Source organism: Bombus vancouverensis, chromosome 11 (assembly GCF_051014615.1).
Source record: "Bombus vancouverensis nearcticus chromosome 11, iyBomVanc1_principal, whole genome shotgun sequence".
Lineage (NCBI taxonomy): Eukaryota > Metazoa > Arthropoda > Insecta > Hymenoptera > Apidae > Bombus > Bombus vancouverensis.
Window position 1 is genome coordinate 8,731,289 of NC_134921.1, and position 22,525 is coordinate 8,753,813.

Below are 22,525 nucleotides of genomic sequence, written 5' to 3' on the forward strand. Positions count from 1 at the left end.
TCAGATATTGTGTCACAAATCCGAGAAGTCAAAGTAAAGCTTTAACGACGACCCACGTAAATCCTCTCCAGCGAATAACTAGCTACGGAATGTTATTTTCCCATAAAAGTTATTTAAATACAGTACCGTGTTGACAGAAAGAATAATTAATTTTTTCATTTCTTAGATTCTTAAATTCCAGCAACATCGACCGAAAGAATCGATTTCCCTATTTTCTGGATTCATAGGTTTCGGAACAACAAGTTGCACGATGCAAGGATTTCGAAGCAACTTCAATCATATCACGCGAAATTCGGGACAATAGAAACGACGAGGCAACTATTCGAGACCGGTGTAAACGATTGTGTAAGTTGCCTGGTAATCGTCTTAACAACTTCAAAACGGTAATTAATTTTCATAGAACGACGGGCGTAACGAGTTTCTTACATAATGGGGAGTCCGTTTTAATTATACATCATCGTCTGCAAGTTGCAGGAGCTCTCGAGTCTTCTAAGATTTCGTAAATCCATTGGAATACATTAAACCGAAACAATCCTGCTGCTCCTCTGGAAGAGGAAACGAATGAAATTGAAATTGAATCTCGTTCACTGTTGAAAACAGTGCTAGTGAGTTCCGCGATTATTTTCTCAGAATGACGAATTTTCCCAAAACTTCCTATTAACTTGGTCCATTCTTTCATTTATTTTCTTATCCTTTTTTCAATTTCTCGATTAAAGTTAAACTGGTCTATTACCAGTGCACAAGATGAGTACTTCTTCGAAATGACGAGAGTTCGGCCAACTACTTGGTTAATTCTCTGTTAAATCATGGAATTTAATCCGGCGCAAATTGTATCGAACGGCTAAAGCCACTAACTGCAAACGATCTTCGATAGCTGGCTTTGAACGAATACCGTTCCGTCGTAAAACTTAGAGGCAAGAAACCTTATGATCGATCTACATTTGCTACGAAATTGCCTAGGAAAGTATGCGAATACTTGAAGAAACCTCTTATGAATATATATTATGTGTCTTATACGAAACAATTTGAAATTCTATTAGCGCTATAATGAAACACGATTATCATGATCATATTGGTCAAAGGAGCCAATTTGAAAATGTATATAGGGGTTAGAAATTGAGTTAGAGTTTATAATGCGGACAGTCTTGTCTTATTACGGTGATAATAAAATTTCATAATGTTTTATACTCGTATAATACATATGTTAAGAGTTCAAATATTTTTCCGAGCCACTGTACGTATTTGTAAAATGAATGCGTTAAATTACCCGTAGCTTGACAAGATACGCGGTAACCGAATTTTCGAATGAATTTCTGAAAAATTTTAGCCACCAGAGAAGAAATTAACGAGCCGAGTTGCCTCGTCCTTCTCCCTTTTCGGCGAAAAGCGTTCATCAACGTTGAAATTAAAATTAAATTCTACTCACCACACGAACGGTATAATACGAGAAATTTGGGATTTTTGGACTCATTCAGTTTGTCTTGCAATACGCTAAATTACCATGGAATTTAAAGATCGGTCGATTAAAATTTTCTTCTTTCATAATAACTTTGTTAGTTAATAATACAACAAATAAAACATTAAGCATCGTTCATAAATCGTTACCACGCGAGTTTTTTTTCGCGATGGAATTGTTTTCTATTATAAATATTACAGTTATAAATTATAAATAGACTGCGGATGTATTTTATGTATTTTTGGGAAATTTCGTGCTGCAAAAATACATATAATAAAAATATAACATCCTTTGCAATATTTAACGAATGATGTAAATTACTGTTCGGGTTTTATTTCTTCACTCGTATTTACGAAAATATGAGTTTACACATCCGCGGTTTACTTATGAACAGGTAAAAATTCAACAATTCGATACCTCGTAAACTGCTCCAAGGGGCATGACCAGGCAAGCGACCATAAGATCAGCGACAGCCAAACTGACGATCAAATAATTCGCCACTGACTGTAGATTTCGCTCGAGCAGGATCGCTGCTATCACGAACAGGTTCCCTGGAACAAAAATTTGTTTTAGAAAATCCCCCAAGTACTCCATCGCGTGAAGATCGAGCAAACATTCCCTAAAACAGCGACTTAAGCTTTCCGCATAATTACTCGTAGGAAACTCTAAATCGTATGCTTTCAAAACATTTCACAGTCTGTTTCATCAGCATTGAAATAGGTGACGTTATCAAGATCCCCTACCTACACGATTTTAGCGCGTGCTTTGAGGTGGTTCGCTGCAACTTTTAGGTTCACCGGGAGTCGCCGTTTTAATCATACATCCGGTTAGTTGCGCACGGTCCTCGGAACTCGCGTAAATAATTCATAAGCTGATTACCAAGGAACCCCGAAAAGCACGAAGCTGAACGATTCTCGTTTCATTTTCGATGAAAATTCCACATATTACTTTCTTCGGTTAATAATTCTGGATAAAAGATGGTCGCTGGTAGCAGATTTTCCGGATGCGTAAACTCTTCGAGTAGATTAATGTCGAAAGTAGTGGGGGTGGGGGAAATTTTTGATAAATAGATACACCGATAGATATGGTAATTATGCATAGTTTAACTTTGATTTGTTTAAGCGTTAAAAGATCGATTACAGTTCCAAGTAGGTGCAATAAAAATTGATCAACTTGGTGTGTTGTACTACCTTGTAATTGAAATTCGATTCTCTGGTTTGAATAAAAATTGGGCGCAACAATTTTCAATTTTCTTTATAATTCACTTTTGAAATTTATAGCCTAACTATGTCGTGTGAAATTAGTGATGTGAATGAACTAAAAATATATCCAAATAATGTTACAAGTCAATTAAATTATTATTGAGTGGCAAATCTAAACTTCTACTTACGTATCATGAAACGAACTATTAAAGTTATTTATAAAATAACAATTGTATTTTACCGTATCATAAATCTGGCCTAACGGAACTCTCCAACATTTTCCATGGATAATGATATGGCATCTTGCTCGCCCTACAGACAAAGTACCTAAAATTTGACAATTTTCAAGCTAAATTCCTAGTCAACGTCATCAATCTTCGTTATCCTTTGAATTTCACTTCCACTAGCGAGTAGTGGTTACACTCGTGCTAATTATCCGCAGTCAGTGGCGAAGGTATTGCAGGTAGCATCCATTTGTCAGCAAACGGTGGACGTTGAAGCAGAGGCAACTAGCTTGTTACATTCTGTAATTAGTCTTTCGACGCTGTCGTCGCTTTGAAGGCTTAGCAAACGTTTTGACAATCGCATAATCAGTTTATTCGTTGGCCAGGTAGCGAGCCTTTAAACGAAACAGACACGCCAGCACCATCGTTTTGCGAAAACGATTTGCCAAACGCGTCCAGTTTCGGCCTGTCTTCCTATTAACGTGACGGTTTTTGAAAAATTAATTTACAACGTTGGACGACGCGTGTCGATCTCTGTCAGAGCGAACGTACAACGAGCAATTGACGTAAACTCGCAGCGGAATAAATAACACGCGCTCTCTGCGAAACGTTTATTCGATACAAAACGCACACGTCTGGAATATTTTGCAGGAAAATTCGTAAATTTATCTATCGTTTGCCAAACCGAGAAGAATCGAGAGATCGGACATTGTCCCATAAAACGATGAATTTGAAACGGCACGTTCTTCCAAACTTCACGCCTCATCGATCTTCCATTCTTCTCTCGAATCACGTGCCACGAGGATATTCACGCGCGCGCGAATATGGTTAGATATTTGTTCCGTATTTATAATTACATCGCGGATATATCTATGCATTTCTAGGAAATTTGGAAACGCAACATTGCAGAGAACGCGCGTAACGTGAAAAAATATAGAAAATATCAACAGTATCTAGTATTTTTCATAATACAATTGGTACATAACACAATTTTTTACCAACATTCTACTTTTTCGATCATGTTTTCGAACATATGAATTTGCAAAAAATCCAGAAGACTCTTTATAATTCATCGAAGTTCGACTCAATTATCGCTGCAGAGTAGATTGGTTTCTACGCTTTCCACGGAGTTTGAATCAATGTTGAAATTAACAGTTTCCCGTGTTATAGGCATCATGGTTTGCGTTACACGGTTTTCACTCCATTTCGACCACTCGTGCTTGTTAATAACGGCGCGAGTAGTTTTCACGTCCTAACGCAATAATTTTCCACGGTAATTTGCACGTTTGAATCCTTTTTACGATGGCCGATCTTTTTTCACGTTGGTGGGCGGGTATAAAGTAAACCGACGTTTATATCACGAGAATCGTCGATTTGTAACACGTGTACACCGGAAAAGTCGCGTTGAATCCGCGGATCAGAGGGAACGTAGTTTCACTGCACACGCTGTCTTTTTCTTTTTTTCGCCCTCCCACATTTTTCTCTCGCCGATTTCGCGAACTAAATTGTTCGAGCGACAGAAAATCGAGCCTCGAAGCCGTCACAAGCACTTTACTGCACCGTAAACTCCAGACTCCGCGTAAAGCGTTTAATACGAATAAATGAACGGTGCTTGGCGAGGAGCATTTTCAAATTAGCGGTCGCGTTCCGGTCGTTTGCCCTGAAGATGGTGTTAAACTTATCCTTCGTTTCGTGGATATAGTACAGTGCGCGTCAGAATTTTAGTCGAATTCGACTGATGAGAGACTATTTTCTTTCTTATTTTAAACCGTAGCGCGATCGTAAGCTGGGTAGTAAAGTCGGTAAAAGGTCGCAAGCTTCGGGGAAAGATCGTGCGAGGATTGCAGCATCGACGAGAAATTCGTTTAAGGGCTCAAGCTAGAGATCGTTGGAAGATCGTACGATCAAAGTCAAAGTCTCTTGGAGATTTTAAGTCGGTACTTTATTCTTCTTTAAGGTTACGAATTCGATAGAAAAAAAGTAAAAATAAAAAAAGAATAGGTTGAGAGCTTGGCGTAGTTAGTAAACGCGAACTCCTTTCAGAATCCATCGAAGATCATCCAATGAATATTACAATTTCTGGAATATTAGCTTTCGTGCTTGAGAAATCTTGGGCACATAATACTTCTTTGTTTAACATTAAAAAACATTAATTTTTATCGTATATTAAGGAATAAAAGTATTCATTTACATCATCTGTTAAGAAACATTTATATGTTTATAGTTTACTTTATCCTCGTTTGTAGTTCTACGTCGAGCTGAACTCGACATCGATCATTCATTTTGCCTTTAGAATATGAAATAAAGTGTTTCTACCTAACCCCAATCTATATAGACACGTTATCGGTCATGGAAATGTATAAATAACGCGAAATAATTATGAACAGCCCTCTGAATAATTGCAGTTGATCAATTTCGTTTCTAGAAAACTCACATAATCATATTTCGATTCAAAACTCTATCAATAGCATGTACCAATTCGTTGCGTAATTCCAAATGAAAGAAGAACAGATAATTCTAGTGTTAAAGTGATTTTCAAATATTAATTCACGTTTGCGAGCAAAAAAATCACCTCCGCTCAATAGAATTTCACGCTTTCACCGTTTCATTCTTAAAACTAGTCGTTTGAAAGAGGTCTCTTCGCAATCACGAATTCATTCTTGATCTCATTGCTCTCCAACCTCTACGTCTTACTAAATAAACCAGGGAAATACACTTTCCATCTTTTATCCCGCATTCATTCATTCGTAACGACGCTTCTCTTCGCTTCGTACAGCTCTTTTCTGTAACAAGGAATTCGTGACGGTATCCAACGTTCGTTAGAAGCATTGAACCTTGGTCGTTAATCGCAGTACAACGTTTTATTATAAATGAATAGACGACACACCGCTTTCACTCGAGAATACAAGATGCGTGACGCGAAAGCTCAACATGCACACAGGCTTAAGCGGGATGTTCGTGTTTCTGCTTTCAAGGCGAACTGTACGAACGCAGGTGGAATACGTAAGCCGGTACCACCTGTGGTCGAGAGCCATTCTTCTTAAATTATTCAATTTCTCTCCCACGGGATACGCGGCTGCACGCATCAACGTTTTCGATCCATGCGGTTGCTATTGCGAAATAATTCTTTTCTCTTCACGATACGTCGCTGTTGCACTTTACGGCTACTTTCACCAACCTCTTACAGTACGTGCTGTTCCCCCCCCCTCCCCTCCTCCTCCATCATTCTATTACTATGAGGCACGAAATAAAATTGCGCCAGGATCAGCGAAGAGAAAACCTCAACGTTCCAGATGGTAATCGTAAAACAGTGGAAAGAACGTTCGAGAAATCGCGCGGTCGAAGTGATGGTAGGGGATGAAACTGGGATGAAAGCTGACTAAAGAAATGGCAAATGGTGATTGTCTGGAGGAAATTCGAGTTTTATCTTCTCCTGTTCGATGCACGAGTCAAAAGTCATTCAAATTCAGGTGGAATAAGAGCGGCATGTCTAACGTTATATACGAGAACGGCGATTCAATCCATTCAAAGAACATTTCATTCTAGAGAACAACTTATCGATTATAATCATTATTTTTTGAGTAATCATTCTGGTAATTGTTCCGAGGGAATATTCCTTAGAACAGTAGAGCAACAAGCGAATCGTGCAATTGAAATGATCATGGAATAAAGAAGATGAAAGTCGAACTTGTCCCAAAAGAATGGTAAATGTCGATGGGTTGAGAAAAATTTGACTTTTATTCTCTGCTTTTGAATGGATGGAGTTGAGAGTCATTTAAATTTAGACGAAGAGCAGTAAGTATATTTTAATGGACCCGGAGAGCGAAATGAAAATAGCTGTCAATTACCATAGGCGTAGTTATTCGCTAGCAATACGATGAAGTATTGAGTAGCCAACTCAATATTTATTGGGCAATAACGCGGAGCTTATGGACATCGAGTAACCAGTATAGCTCTAGATCAACGATTTAAGCACTTTGATAGACGATTACTCACGTGTAAAGATTGACGTAATAGTCGGGCTGAAATAAAAACTGACACGATTTTCCGTTATTACGCGATCCAGCTGATATTCGACTGATTAGTCGACGATTAATTTTTATTCTCGTAATCATCGTAAGTGGTCGAAACGAGCCGCGCATCAACGATAAACATCTCGGTGCGTTAGAGTTTCGTTGGACTCGCGATACGCTCAGAAACGATTGATATTATTCAGCAATAGGTTCTGGTACAGCCTTTAGCGTCTAAGAATTTTTACAAAACAATAATGGCTGTCTGAAATAATCGTTTATCAATTAAAAACAATCGTCATTTTTTCACAGTCTCAACCGCCTCTGTCTTAAATGGTCTCCCAAAATAATAAGAGCAATTTAGACATTTTCCATTGTACGACATTTAATCACGATGCACAATAACTAATATTATGGTTTGATAAGTGTTATTTGAAAGCCAATAATCACACGTCATGTGACAACATGTGAAAATTGTGACATAATTACGCGAAGCGTTTTGGTCGTTGCCAAGCGTCCGTAAAATTACTCTAATTTCGACACAGATATGGATACCTGGGCAATGTTCAACGGGCCGTTAGTTAGGCAGCGAACTGTACTAATAACAGAATTTACAGTCAGACAACTCCGAGAAAGGAGGAGAAGCCTCGGTCTACGTATGAATATGTATGCCGGTCAAACACTGACATCGTCCCCCTCAGGCGCTGGTCACTGCTAATCGAAGTACTTTTCTACCCAAGCTTAATCGCATTTGATGTTTCTGACACACTGCACGAGCTCTCCGAATTAGCTCAGATAGGAACTTCGTCCTCAAACTTCGTCTTTGCGATTCGATTCAATTGGTACGCGATCATTAGCAATGCAAGCATTACCGTCACCGGTTGTAAATAACGAAACTTCACCAACCAAGTTTTCGAACATAAACGAACTGTAAGTTGGTTTTGATAATTTGATGAGCCTGATGAAATTCGAATAAATCACTGCCAACCTTGAACGAGATAGTTTGCAAACTGTGATAGTATATTTTGTTTGTCCGTCAAATTTTTCGCTTTTAAAAAGGAAGAATAGAATAGCGACACTGAGATGTAAATACTCTTTTGTTTAATCATTGTCGAAATTAATTTCAATGACATTTTTCAGCGAATAAATCAACAAATGTTTCTTTATGCACCGCTTGTTTCGTTAAGAGTATTAATATATGAATTAATCTTGAATACGGTAGTTTTCAACCGTGATACCGTTTTGTTCGCCATTCAAATTTTCCGCTTTCATAAAAGGCAAATATAATATCGACACTGAAATGTAAATATGTTTTCGTTTGGTCATTGTCGATTTTAATATCAAAGAAAATTTCCACCGAATAAATCAACAAATACTTCTTTACACGCAGCTTATTTCGTTAAAGGTATTAACGTATGAATTAATCTTGAATAAGGTGGTTTTCAAACGTGATACCATTCTGTCTGCTCTTTAATAAACTGTCCATTCATCTAAAGCAAAAAATATAAAATCAATACGGAAGCATAAATACGTTTTCGTTGAATAATCGTCGATTGTAGCTCGAACGAAATATTTCAGCGAGCAAAATTAACAAATATTTCTTTAAACGTAGCTTGTCTGATTAAAAGTATTAATGCACGAATTAATCTTGAATTGGAACCGTCTCCAATTATGATACTGTTGCTCGTTAAATTTGTTCAATATTTCTACAAATACAACAATCGTGTACGTACTTATATAAAGAGAAAAATCTGCATGGAAGAATAAATATTTTTTTCGTTGAATCGTTAATTTTCGCGGAACAAAATCAACGAATAATTCTTTAAACGAGGTTTGCCTGATTAACGGTATTAACACCTGAGTGAAGATTTTTCATACAAGAATCAACGAGCATTTTCGTCACGAATCAGCGATACATTTTGCTAAAGTGAATATCCAGGACGCAGAGTAACGGCGTGCGCGATGTGCGTTCGAGCGTTAGCCGGCACTACGAGCCGGAAACTTACTGTCATATTTATTTCCGGCTCCGTGGAACGTTCACTGGCGCGTTCCAACTTTCCAACCCCGAACACGCTAGTCAGATTGAAGTAGCTGAATTCTCGCTGTTCTTGCCGACGGTTCTCGAACAATCCCTCTCCCCTCCGGTTTGAATAAACGTTCCAGAAAAAGATCTTCCACTTCTCGGCAAATGCTTCCTGCTCGAGAATGTCGAATTCTTTCTGAGACAACTCATTGATTTCATGTAACTTTTTCTTTAGTTCTAAAGAAGTTGCGGTCGACCGACGAACGTCCAACACGTTGTTCCTTCTAATTAAACTACTTCGTGGTTGCATTCAACTAGCCACAACTCATATTTCCAAAGAAACTTTTCTTATTCTTCCCCCGTTAGTTTCCCCCGGGTTTTCGCCATATCCTACACGATCCTCTTTCGTTTCGTCCACTGTCCCTCTCCTTCTTCGCTACTGTTATCCTTCGGACCGAGTTAAATTATGTTAAAATATATAGAATACGATGTTGGTCAAGAACTTCTTCTTGCTCGTGGAAATTGATGAGAAAGGTAGATCTGTTTCGATGAGAATGGAAGCATTTAGTATTAGGGGTAGAGTAATGAATAATGGAACGCGTTTTGAATTAATGGACAATACGGTATGGTAAGAAAAAAAGTTTTATACAAGAACTATTGGAGACAATAGAAAAAAATTATAATCAGATTTAATTGGTATTTTAAGTATATCCATAATATTAAAAAACATTTTGAATTTTGCGATGAGATATAGGCGTTTGTATGATTAAATAAAAATTTATCATTTTGAAACGATATCTATCGAATTAAGAATCCTGATAATACGTGAAGAATATTTTATGCTTGAGTAGATTAAATTCTTATTTAAAGTACTATATTAAATGAAAGTATTTTATTTAATAATTTTATCTAAATATTCTGAATTTTAAATGAAAAATCTAAATATTCTAATTTAATCCACTATTCCAAAAAGCAGCACAAAAAGACGCTGCAGGAAAACGGAAGGATTAAGAAGGAACAATAAGTACAATTCCAAGTAATAGCCTGCAGTGGTTAAAAGAGATAAAATAATCCCTGAAAGTTCCAGCCAGTATTATTGAAGATTAACAAAATAAAATATTCTACTTATAATTGGTAGCCATAGTCCCAAAAATATAAAGATTACAAACATCTTAAGATATAAACTATCCTAGAGAATATCGCCAAAACTAACAAATGGATAACGAAAGTAATTATAGAAGAAGTAGATAAAGGAGAAGAAAAATGTAATAAAATACGAAAGCTTCAAATCCAAAGGAGGCTCGACACTAAAATGAAGGAGACGATAGTAAAACAATCCTGTCAACTTCCACGACTCGAGTAAGAGTTACGCAGATGGTTCATCGAATCATCATCAAACGAAACGAAACTACCAGTAACATTCGTGAATCATCAAGATACCGGATACAGGCTCGAATCCTTCAGTATAGAATGATATTACGCGAAGGGATGGCAAAGTAGTACAGAGGAGGCATAAAGGTTTACGAACCTTTTCTATACAGCTTAAATAGGCCATTCACCATCCTGGACGAGTAAACTACCTTCTTTCTATTTGGTCATCGTAGACGTATAAAGGAGACGCGGTCGATATAGACAGCGTCTCTTTTCGCTATCCTTGACGTGAAAAAGACATCCTACCTTTCCAAAGAACATCCTCTCTCTCTCTCTATATATATACGTATTAAAGAAAAATCGTGATTTTGCCTATATCGGTGTCTGACTCGGCGAAATCGAATCTGCCGTTTGAAAGCAGCAAAAATTCTACGATTTGCGGGAGGATTAAAGAAGCAGGACGAGCTTTTATTGACACGTACGATAAGCTACGTTGCGATCCGCCCAACTAAAACGTTAATGTCATTTCTTTGCTATTATGGCCGAAAGAACATTTCGCCCTTTGAAACGACTCCACGAATTAGAGGAAACCAGCGAGCCGTGCTCCAATTGAATTCGCCGATTGAAAGTAGAAAAATTCTACTTTGTGGCAGACAAAGCCCGGCGATGAAATTTTTAGGTTCCTCTGGTGTTTCCACGGTAATGAGGACAAAAATTGGGCGATTCATCGATCGTCGGCTCGTGTTTCAATTACGTGCCCTACGTTCAACATTTGATTAATGACAATCTACTAATGGCGAGGGGAATTCGCTAACGAAATTAATTAATCGGAACTAGTAGATAACTTCGTGCACGTTAGTAACGCCGATGCTCGCTTTAGATTTAGGTGAAGCAATCATCATTGCCGATGCCCCCGCGATCGTTACTGTACGAAATTGGCAATTATCCAACGAACTAGATATCCTGTAGCTTTTATGTAAAAAAGTCTACGCCAAAAGCGGACGTTCCTTATTTGCAATTCAGCAGTAGTATCTCACTTATGAAAATTAACTAATTAAAATTAATGAAAATTTAAAACGCTTTGTACAATGTTCGTAATACGTTCGTAAAGAGTTTTTTTCACACAGCTGCTCGATTTACATGATGAACTGGAAACTGCGTAAATCCGTAAGTGTTCGCAATGTCCAGCCAATAATTAAATTTCCATAGTATTGACCCCGACGTTCGAATTCGAAGGTGCAAGACTGACTCACAGATTGGAAAAAGGTTGTTTCGAATCGCATTAAAGATGGGCGAAGCAGAGAGACAGAATGAAAGTGAATTTTAAAACAACTCGATCAATTTGACCACTGAATTGCCCAGTGGTTCAGTTTTTCTCAATATTTGGCCAATTTTGATAATGCCATTTCGGCGCAATACAATTCTATCTATTATCTTCTATCTATCTATTTTCTTCTTTTCTCGATCAAGAGTAGAAAGGCTATCAGAAAATTACCGATGTCAGCAAAAAACGTAATTAACAATCCTTCCAAGATGGCCCGAATCCCGTTAGCCATTCTCAGAAATGGCACATCCCAAGGAGAGGCTGTCTTAAATTTTGCAAATTCTATTCGTCTTCGAAGCAGCCAGAAATTAAGTAATCTGCATCGCATCTCCAGTTTATGAAGCGAACTGTTCCTGTGTCGCAAAAGAAGGGTCTGATATCTAAATCCCTATATAATCGTTATCTCCCTATATAATCGTTATAACTTAGTTTCTTCGACTCTCTAAATTATTTAAGATCATATCGTTTATTTTTCTAGAAGGACGATCATCTTGAATTTATAACGGCGGATGGGATAAAGGTTATCTCTTAATGGCAATCGTTGACTCGATATTGATTAATCCATTGGACGCTAAAATTTTATCATAAGATGATCTTGAGGAACTGGAAATTGATGCCCCCGGGGCGATTTTGCTATTCTCGATTGTTGTTTCATCTTGACACATAGAATATCCCTGACCTTACTTGTGCCATGATTTTAGTACCACGGTGAAGAAATGACAAGATATTTATTGCCCTTTTTTAAAGGTTTGTTTTAAGGTACTTTAATATATAATAATTTAATACATAATAATTATTAAATATGATCCCACTGAATATATTGATTAATATTAAATATTTTTAATATATTCTTCCACTAAATATTTCCTAACTTCCATGTCGTACATTTTCAGGCACGTTTCTAACTTTTCCAATATAACCGCTTAACCAGTCTAATTCCACAGCAGCTAATGAAACTCCAACATCTCTTTAACACGTACAATACACTTCGTAAAATATATCTACGAGTGTTCGAATACTTTCGTAAGCTTGTACATACTGTACATATAACTCAAGTATCCATTTAAAAATGGAATTAATGTTTCTGCAAATATGTTAGAGACCATCGTATGCACAGGTCTATGGAGAGGAATAATAGATTCTTATTGGCACTTTTTTCAGAGACATTAAACACGCGTTCGCTATGCCGAACGAAGGTCTCATGAAATTCTAATCGAACCATTAACTCTGAGGCGCCTGATAGCTCTCCTAGCTCATTTCGTCGCCGTCGAAACGGATATTTCCTCTCCGTGCGCTACTTTCCAAGTCTTTCGACCGATTCTATCCGCGTAGATGCGTGCGTGGATGCGTCACACGGTTACCCTCGTCATTCCCGATAATACATTACGCGGCGCGGAAACGTGTCAGCTTTAGATTAATCTCCCATTGTACTTGTGTGGTGCACCGTTCACGCCGTCCGCGAAACTACACGTTAACAACAGACACCATTACATCGACCAACAGAGAGACAGAGCTTGCACGTGCAGGCTGCTTGTACAGTAAGCGGAAGGAGAACGATTAATTGATTAGACACCGACAACCAGATTCGAAGTTTTCACTCACTCGTGTATATGTTGAGCCGTTTTTGTAAAATTGATGTCGCATTTCGTCGATTTGCATCCGATAATCAAACGCACTCGAACGCCCCTGCTTTGGCAATTTAAATTAATCGAAAGGTTAATTTTGCCAGTTCTCTGTCTGGTGAAAGGGAATTCAAAAACAATTAACACGCTGACTGTCAACATAACCGACGATAATACATTTTTTTTAGAATGATTAAAATACGGTAAATTTCATGGATTGAAAGAGGTTTAACAGTATGAGTGACTTGGATAGCATTGTCAGACAGAATTACGCAAAATACAATATATCCTGCAAAATTTCAACTGTGTGATATAGTACGTTTAAATCTGTTGCGGATGCCAGAAATATATAAAATTCACGTGGCAGTCAATGGAGTTAATGCATTTGACATTTCCATAGTATCAATTGAGATACTACAAAGGTACTACCAAATGATATCAGATTTACTACGCTTAGACCCAATTAACACGTAAATGCCGTAAATATAGGGTGAGTCAATAATCGGTATAATTTTGTAGTCGTTGTACCTACTTGGAAATACTATAAATATGCAATAGTTTCCAATCTTCTGGTGATAATTACAAACTAAACAAAATAAGTGGAGTAATAATACCACTAATACACTGTTCGACAAAAAAATTGCAACACCTCGATGCGATTTCGTATATAAAATGTTGCTACGTTTTTGGTGAGCAGCGTAAATTGAATTGAATTCGGTATAAAAACTTTCCCTATTTACACGTATACTCGTTTCTATATATAACACTTACGAAGTTTCTCTCAATCTCCAGCAACTCCAAAAACCATTTCCTTCTACCGAACGTACTTTCCAAAATATTCGCAGCGATAGATTAATATCGAACACCCGAGCGAACTGGACCATCAGATCGTCAATAAGTTGCCCCGTCTATGCTCGATACTTTTTAATGTGTCACCCTGCACACACACACACACACACACACGTACACACCTACTTCGAGACTCGTCCTGCGTTCAACAGCTTTTACTTTTCCAGTTGGAAGTTCGCCAATAAATGAGGCCACGAAACAAATAAAACTTTCCCCGATCATTTTTAACAACTTATCAAATTTCTTGGTCGAAGCGTCGAATCCAAGAGTAGAAGCAGAACTTACCAATAATGGTGACGGATATCAGGAGACCAAGGACCATAGTCGTGAGGATGATCGAGGCATCGGTGAACGCCAACCCGTCGGTGGACGAATTCGCAGTCTGGTTTACGTGTTCCTCCATGACGTACGAGATATAATCCTCTCAGTTCCAGCAGGCTCTTCAATGTATGTCGGCTATCATCTCCTTAAATAGCGTACCATGGTCCACCAGTACGAGGAGATCCGCGAGATATGAATCTTCTATTCAAGGCGATCTTGGCCAGTCGACTTCTTCGAGTTCGCCAAGTTAGTGTCTGTTTGTTGAAATTGTAATACGAATGTCGTCGGCTAATATCCTCATTCGTCGCACAGAATTTTCACCGTTATCCATTTTTCGCGGACAACGGTCACAATTTTGCCCAACGACTTAAAGTCTTTTCCTTCGAGTCGGAGGTGAGCTCTGCAACAGAGAAAGAAATGAATTTTAATTGGTAGAATTGGTGTATCAATTTGAAAAACAGATGGAAGAAGATTGAAGAGGTTTTACTATGGTTTACTGGAATAAATTGTGTAAGCCAGCTGAGAATCGATCAAAATCAAATCGCTTTTTCAAACGTGCTACAAAACCATCAATTAGTATCTGCAGTAATAAAATTTTACACCTATGAATATGGAAGCTGTACCTTTCTTTCGCTCCTAACTAATACAATTTAAATATTGGAAATGCAGAGAATTTCATGTCAGTGAATTTTTTACATAAGCGTTGGCATTTGTAATAAAAAAGCAGAATATTCTAGAAAAGTCTCGTACTTCTTTCTCATAAGCCCTATAGTTTCTCGTGTATTAAGCTGCACGTTATTCTAAATTCACTCGGTTCGCTGTCGCTTCACACGAATCTTTCACAATCGCTCAGAATTACGCTACTACAAATTTCTTTCCGCTCACTGAATATACATACGCGGATCTATTTTTTTATCGAATTAGTCACGTTATTCAGACGAAGTCTCTTTGGGAAAAACGATCGAAAGAAATGAACGAGTAGTATCACCTTCACGGTGGTACGCAGAAGTAACGAAATTGGAGTAATCGATCGACAATTATTGGAATTGAAACGCTGACTGCCGGTGCAGACCGTGTTCGGTTATAAATATGGGCAAAAGAGAAACGAGGTAAAGGGAGAGAGTATAGAGGAGTGAAAAATAAAAAAAGAGAAAAAAGAACGAGAGGCAAAGAGGTGTGTGTCCACGATGAACGAGCATCATAAAATTGCTTGCCGAGGTCACGTGCGCTATATTTAATTTTTCGATAGACACGTTTCATTAACTCTGGAGCTAGTGAAACGATTCTGGCTCGCTGTCTAGATTCAATTGTTGCGCGGAATCAAATTGACAGGTCCGTGAATTACCGTTTCATAGATCCGTGTCCGCGCGATGACACTTTTAAATACTTCATCAGATATCCATCGTCCATTTGGTAGTCGGACTGCACGCAGAAAAATTCCATCGCGAGTTTCGTTGCGAATTAACCGCCGGTCAAAGTGACATCGATGATACTGGAGAGACACCAGGCGAGTACAAAACGAGAGGAAGAGGATCGTTTCAGGTCAAGAAATTTCCACTCCTTCGAGACCATTAAAAAGTTAAAAAGGGGTGTAAGAAAAGGTGAAGGAGAACGAAGAGAAGTACTCGTAAAGATGCGCCAGATAAAACAGCCACTTTCGCGGGTTATTAAATAAATTTTATGGCGATTCGCCGCGCGAGAAACGTCGCTTCGCTATTTCCCTTCGTTATTTCCATTTTACTTTAATACGCGTTGACGCGTTTTGCTGTTCGTTTTTTTTACCGATGCAAATTCATCTATTTTCTCTCTTTCTTACACTTTTCCTTCTTTCTCACCGGTCTCAATTCTCCCGATTTTCTCTTTTTTATTTCCTTCATTTTTCTCGCTGGTATGTCTCGATTATTGATATTTCTCTATCCGGTTTTCCTTTCTTACATTCTCTATCCTTTTTACATTTTTATCTTCCTTTTCTTCCCATTCTCCTCATAATTTTCCTTTCTTTCTTTACAGATTCCCTTTCTTTTCCTCCCTTCCTTTCCTTCTTCCGTTATTAACTCGCCTGCGTGCTACGATTCCCAAAAAATCTGCAATCCTCTTCCCTCCTTTCTTTGTTCTCTCCTCCTTTTTCTTCATCGTGCCTCCCATTCTTCCTTCTCTACCCTCGCACCTCCCTTATTTTGCCTTTCTTCGCCTTTGTTCATCCTTCCTTCCACTTTTTCCTTTTCTCTCATTTTCATCCGTACCAAAGCGGCGAATTAACCACCAAGCCAGCGCCCGTAATAATCAGTGACGTTCCGATTAAAATAACGCAACGAAACAGCCATATACCATAAATTGTGCGAGCGATGTCGAAATTGTGCTGAAGAAATAATTTTTTAACGCGCGCGCGCTATTCGTAACTAATACTATCGCGATCCGCAGCGCGTAATGAACGCTGCGAAAAAGTAATTTCAATTAAAATTCGTTCCGAAGAAATTCATCAAATGGTTGGCGTCCATTTCCCCGCATCAATTTTACGGGGAACAGCGTCGAGAAGTTTCCTCTAACTTTCCTGACTTCGTCCTGCGCCATTAATGACCACGGCTCCCCTTTAACGACCAGCAGCGTTTCAACAAACCTGGCAGGGATCATTTGTACCAGTTTTTTCAAAGTAAAGATCTCTCCTTCTCTATATATCGTTCCATAACGCGTTCAGTATCCCCTCAACAAATTATATTTCCGCGGAAACGCATCTTGCTCAATATGTTTTTCGTTTCTACGTGTCTCACGTGTATAGAGTGAAGTTTCCGTGGTACGTGATGAAACAAAGGTTCCCCTTGTTTCCTCGACGAATCGAACGTCGTATAACGTGCCGTTGTTCCATCGGGCGGAGCATTAATTGCACCATTGTTTCGACAATGTCGTTAATCGAATAAAGTAGCAGCTCAACTCTAGGAGCCAAGTATTAATTAGTTTATCCCGCGAGCTATCGGCTTGAGAGCTGGCTCTGTCTGTAACGAGCCGAATCCACTAACGGAAATGAACGTCGTCGTCGCGTGAACGATCATTTTTTTCGTTATTGAATCGCGTAATGATCGTAAAATTGTCGGATGGGGGATTAATCAACTGCTCGCGTGGAATTACCATTGAAACGTCGATTAATCGATATTGTAACCATATTACTCCGAACTACACTTCTACCAATTTCGTCAAAGTTCAAATTATAACAGACGTGTTATGTTTCATGATTAAAACGTCGGAGAATCTTGAAACGAAGATGAATTACTTCCTGACAAGGATCGATGATTGAACGATTAATCTTTGGAGAAGAATTAAAATGAAAAACATGTACTATATAATCTGCGGCGATTTTGCAACAACAAATTTCATTTAAATGATAGAAATTATTTCGAGGATTTATAAGAGTACGAAATTTCACAAATAAAATTAACCTTATCCCGAACTTCGATCACTTTACTTTCCAACTGTTATCTCAAAGTTGTAAACTTTCATCAATGTTCACGATAAAATTCATTTTATTGCTACATAAACGTAGCCGAGAATTGTGTATGATTCCGACAATTACAATCAAAAGATCGTTACTAGACAGCGGATCCGTTGGAAATTCATACTTCTACAAACTAGAGAAATGTAATCTAAATGGAGATTCGTTCCCTCGCTTTAAATATTACAACGAGTACTATGTATTTTCGATATATCGTATAAATTTGCATGTTACGCGCATTCTATGCATTTTTCAACGTTCTTTCTTTCTTCTTTCTCTCCGTTTAGCTGTGGCAATCTTTAAATTGTCCACTCTATTGAGGGAAGTTCGGTCGAATTAGAAATCGTTCAGGATTTAGGGGAGGATGAGGATGTTTCTAAGCGGCTTCGAGTGGCCTTCGAAAGCCGGCTAAGAGCTGAGCCAGTAATCCGCGGATCTCGTAAGCTTCTGTAAGCGGAAAGTCCTCAGAAGAGGAGGGAAGTTAGTTACATGAGGCTAATGGAAGCCAGCGGCGGCACAGCTAAACAATATGGGCAGCGACACGCTAACAAAGTTGGCCAGGCCAAGAAACGTAATTAAGGCTGCAGAAGTTAAGTTAATTTGGAAATACCGAGTTAACCGAGCCGTCGGGCTCGACCGGAGAACGCTACGGTTCAAACTAACGGGCTTGTCTGTAAATCAATTCCATGTCATGGTGTGCCTGGCTAGACGCCACCCAAGTGTTCAGGGTGTGATAGAAACGTACACGTAACCGGATAGTGGTTTCTATACATTAAAATGTCACTTTCTAAAGAAATGGTTCGAGTTAAACCATCGGTCTTGAAGCATGAATTTGTTACACGTTAATGGGGATGAAGACAAAAATTATATAAAACATTCTAAAATGTAGTGCTCGTAATAATATATACTAGATATCTTCTCGAGTCTTATCTTTTTAATTATGTCCCTCACAATATGAATTTGCACGATTATCAACAGTCTAATCATAAAAATTATTTTGTTCAAAGTTCAACTAGAGAGACTATATGTATGTGGTTAAATATTTATTTGAAGAAACGAAACCTCGTATGTTCATAAAAAATATAGAAAAATATTTAAAGGAAAATGTATTTGTACAGATACTAACAGTCTGGTCATGTACCATAAAAATTATTTTCATTAAATAGGATAGAACTGTTAAAGAAACTACATGCGGCTACATTTTTATTTCAATAAAAGAAACTTCATGTGCATTAACCCAATATTAAAAAGAAATATAGAGATATTAGTAATGGAAATAAAAACACAAAATGATAGAGAAAATGATCCCTTAATTGTTCTGCGAGCAGCATGGCGAAACTTCAGTCAGTATATCACGCTAAACGTTCTTCTTCTTCTTCGTCCAAACTGCTTCTAATTAAGCAAAACGTCGGATGCACGATTGTAGGCTAATACAGATTAATGTAAGAACTCTTGGTCAATGTATCGGGTCAGTGAAAGTAATCGCGTTAATAGCCGCGAGCTTGGGTATGTTCGTTATCCGAAGGAACCGGTCATAAACGATGAAACTTTATTTTCCACTCTCTTGAACAGCCGGAATAACAAATTCTCCACCCCGCTGCATCCTCACTGCCGAGGCGCAAGTTTTAATTAAATGAGAAACTAGAAAATCGCGGTCCCACGTAACGCCTTAATCTGGATTTTGCGAAATTTTCCCGGTTTAATTCCAGCGCGTGAGTCCGCGATAATCTCGAGTAACTCTAGTAACTGGCCGCTTTGACACAACACGTCAAATAAGAGTATTTGACAGGTTGAATCCTGTTACGTTCACAGAATATTATTTCACATTAAAATTCCGCGTGTATAATACAATTCTACTATATTAGAAAATTAATTTTCTGATCGAATCTATGGACCAGGTGTACCAGAAGCTATCCCACTTTCCATAGGATGTACTTTAATTACAAAACTGTGGGCACATCAAATCGTAATAATTTTGTTTCTCATAATCATCATAACGAAATACTGCAACGTGTATCCGAAATTGTGGTACAATGATTATTATATTTCATATCTATAAACGGAATTTATATTTTTCGATTTATATTTATAGATTCCACGAAAAAAAATAGCGACTGTTGTTTCAAATGACCAATTCGCTTGTTAATTTCTATATATTTTAAAACTTACGCATTTAAGATAATAATTTAAAAAAAGAAAACGTAGGCACAATAACTTCGTATAAAAAACGAAAATGACACTAGAAACGATTCTTTACTTTTACGATATATACTCATTTGAAAAGTTAATACATTTTTTAATGGTCAGAGCCTTTCTCCATATGTAACACAGGAAATGTTTTTTTCCAAATCCATTGAAGCCATTAAAACCATCGAACCCATTTTCCCAATTTTCACCGGGCGCCATTCGATTTGACTTATGAAATAGTGGAAAATCCGGCCCTCTAAAACACCGGTGCAGCACTAGGGTAACGTCATTGTCGCGAAACATTACAACTGGCCGCAATATTGCCATCCCTTTCCACGGGAAAGACCCCCGGGAACGAAACAAGAGAGCGGCTCGCGAGAAATCGGAAGGGAACTGTACCGGTTGCGCGTCCCATGAATAAAATATGAATCAGCCAGTTGCCGCTGTGTTTTTAGCGAATGAAACGCGGCACTCGTATTGGGGGCGGGTTTTCATTTCGTGTAGCAGGAAACGCGTAATTTTTCATTCCCGTACGAACGCAATAAAGGTGTACGCACCCGTTGGATCCTTAAATCGTGTAATAATTCTCACGAGATGTGAAATTAAACGAAGAAGAGACGAATCGCGATTCCATTCCCAGGTTTCACTGTGTCATTCGACGACTACACAGGCTCGTTTGTATACATCTTTTATGAATATATCATACGCGTGTTATACGAAACGTTTTGAAATTTCATTAGCATTGTTATGAGATTCGACTGTCATGAGCATATTAGTACAGGTGGAAACGAATTTAAAAATACATACAGAAGCTACAAAATATTTGATACAAGTGTACATTTCATAGAAATCACGAAAGTGTTTAAACAGTTAATTATCAATTATATTGATAAACTTCAATATTCGTATTTAATATTTCTAATGGGTTTAAGATACCTATTTATGTTATGCAATGCTGTAATATTATTTAATACAATTCATAATTGTGTGCACGTAAGTTTTGTTGAATATATGTTTGCAATAAATGTCTCGTAATTTCTGTATACGTTAATTAAATTGCGTCTCATTAGTGTATCTCATTAGTTTCTGTCTCATAATTGTGTCTCATTACTCGCAAATGAAATTCCATTATACATACTGTATACATAAAAATTATCTATGGTAAGTATTCAAACACTGTCGTGGTCCGGTATATATCTGAATGTTCCTAATGAAATTGCGCAAGAAGGTAATTAAAAGGAGAAGAGAATCGTTCCTCCTACGTTGAGGATACGCAAGAATCTACCAGGCAACACTCTCAAACCCTATTATTGCGAACGGACGCAAGCTTTCTTGAAATGAAAAGATACTGCGTCATCATAGAAATGGATTTTCCCAGGCGTTTTTTTGTGTGCTTTTCGTACGATAAGATTCGCTCGCCTTTGCAGTGGAACTTTACAACAGAAATAATCCTGATATTTGTACCGGTTATATCTCTTGATCATCCGGATTCTTAAAACGTCTCGTATAACGAATACCAAGGACCATTAGCGAGTATAATCTCGCGAACAAACAGAACGAACACTCGTGAATCCCATCCTTGCCTTCCATAAAATAGTTCCTTAAGTAAAGTCACCTTGCCAACCCTTATGTTGTCCTGCTGTAACACCATGGAAACTTTAAAACTGTCGGCGTAAGTCTAAATAACCGGCTGCAATACGTACCCAGCTAATTTGACCGCGTTTACAAGTAAGACCTCAAAGTTTGTCGTTAAATCATACGGCAGACGGTCGGTATGGCGCTAGCCAGTAGCAGGACAAGGCTCGTGGTTGTTAAGCGCATTCACCAAGAACTTAGTTAAGCAAGGAAGTTCGGTATCAGGAGAACGAGAGATACACATACAACATATACGTATAGGAACCGCGATAGAGAGAATAGGGAACACGAAGATCAGCCAATACTCGCGACCAACTCTCATCTTAGCTCTCTTGGATATTTAGATTAGGACACAGTAGAACTTGCCTAGAAATTTGTTGCAACTTGTTGGAAGACAAACAATTTATACAATTGTAATTCACCCATTTTCTCCGCTACTTAATATTTTTCGTCCACGTGATTAGAGCTGACGACTTGACAAGTGGATTCGCTCGGCGAAAGTTCAGTCAGTGAAATATCAACTAAAATTTCGACCCAACAAATGGAGTTTTACTGTACCGCTGTCGATTAAACATCTGGAGTTTTAGTCTCACGAAGTTTGATAACGGCGCTCGTAAAGGTGTCCTATAAACGCATCGCTTTTCACCAGAATAACGCTTGCATTAAGTCGGAAGATTGTACATCTCAATCGTACTGCGAAGTGTGAATTTCATTCTCCAGGTGTCAAAGTTGCTTTCACAGTCAGAACACGCAGATGGTAATGTCTCTATATAAACGATAATTTTCTTAGATTTGCGGTGAAACAAGAGAACAGTAG

General features: G+C 38.1%; 1 protein-coding gene across 8 annotated transcripts in view; it reads right to left on the reverse strand.

Annotated features, from left to right (window-relative positions):
• 5-HT1 (serotonin receptor) overlaps window positions 1-22,525 on the reverse strand; it is a 158,151-nt gene that overhangs the window by 31,191 nt on the left and 104,435 nt on the right. For 7 of the 8 annotated variants that reach the window (XM_076622687.1, XM_076622683.1, XM_076622685.1 and 4 more), the window contains 2 exons: window positions 14,367-14,802; window positions 1,874-2,007 (listed from right to left, as the gene is read on the reverse strand). In XM_076622687.1, coding sequence (XP_076478802.1) covers window positions 1,874-2,007; window positions 14,367-14,484 — 252 coding nt within the window. In that variant the 5' untranslated portion in view covers window positions 14,485-14,802. Of the gene's footprint in view, window positions 1-1,873; window positions 2,008-14,366; window positions 14,803-15,747; window positions 16,516-22,525 lie in introns of those variants that run through there. The other variant, XM_076622686.1, reaches the window with a different exon arrangement.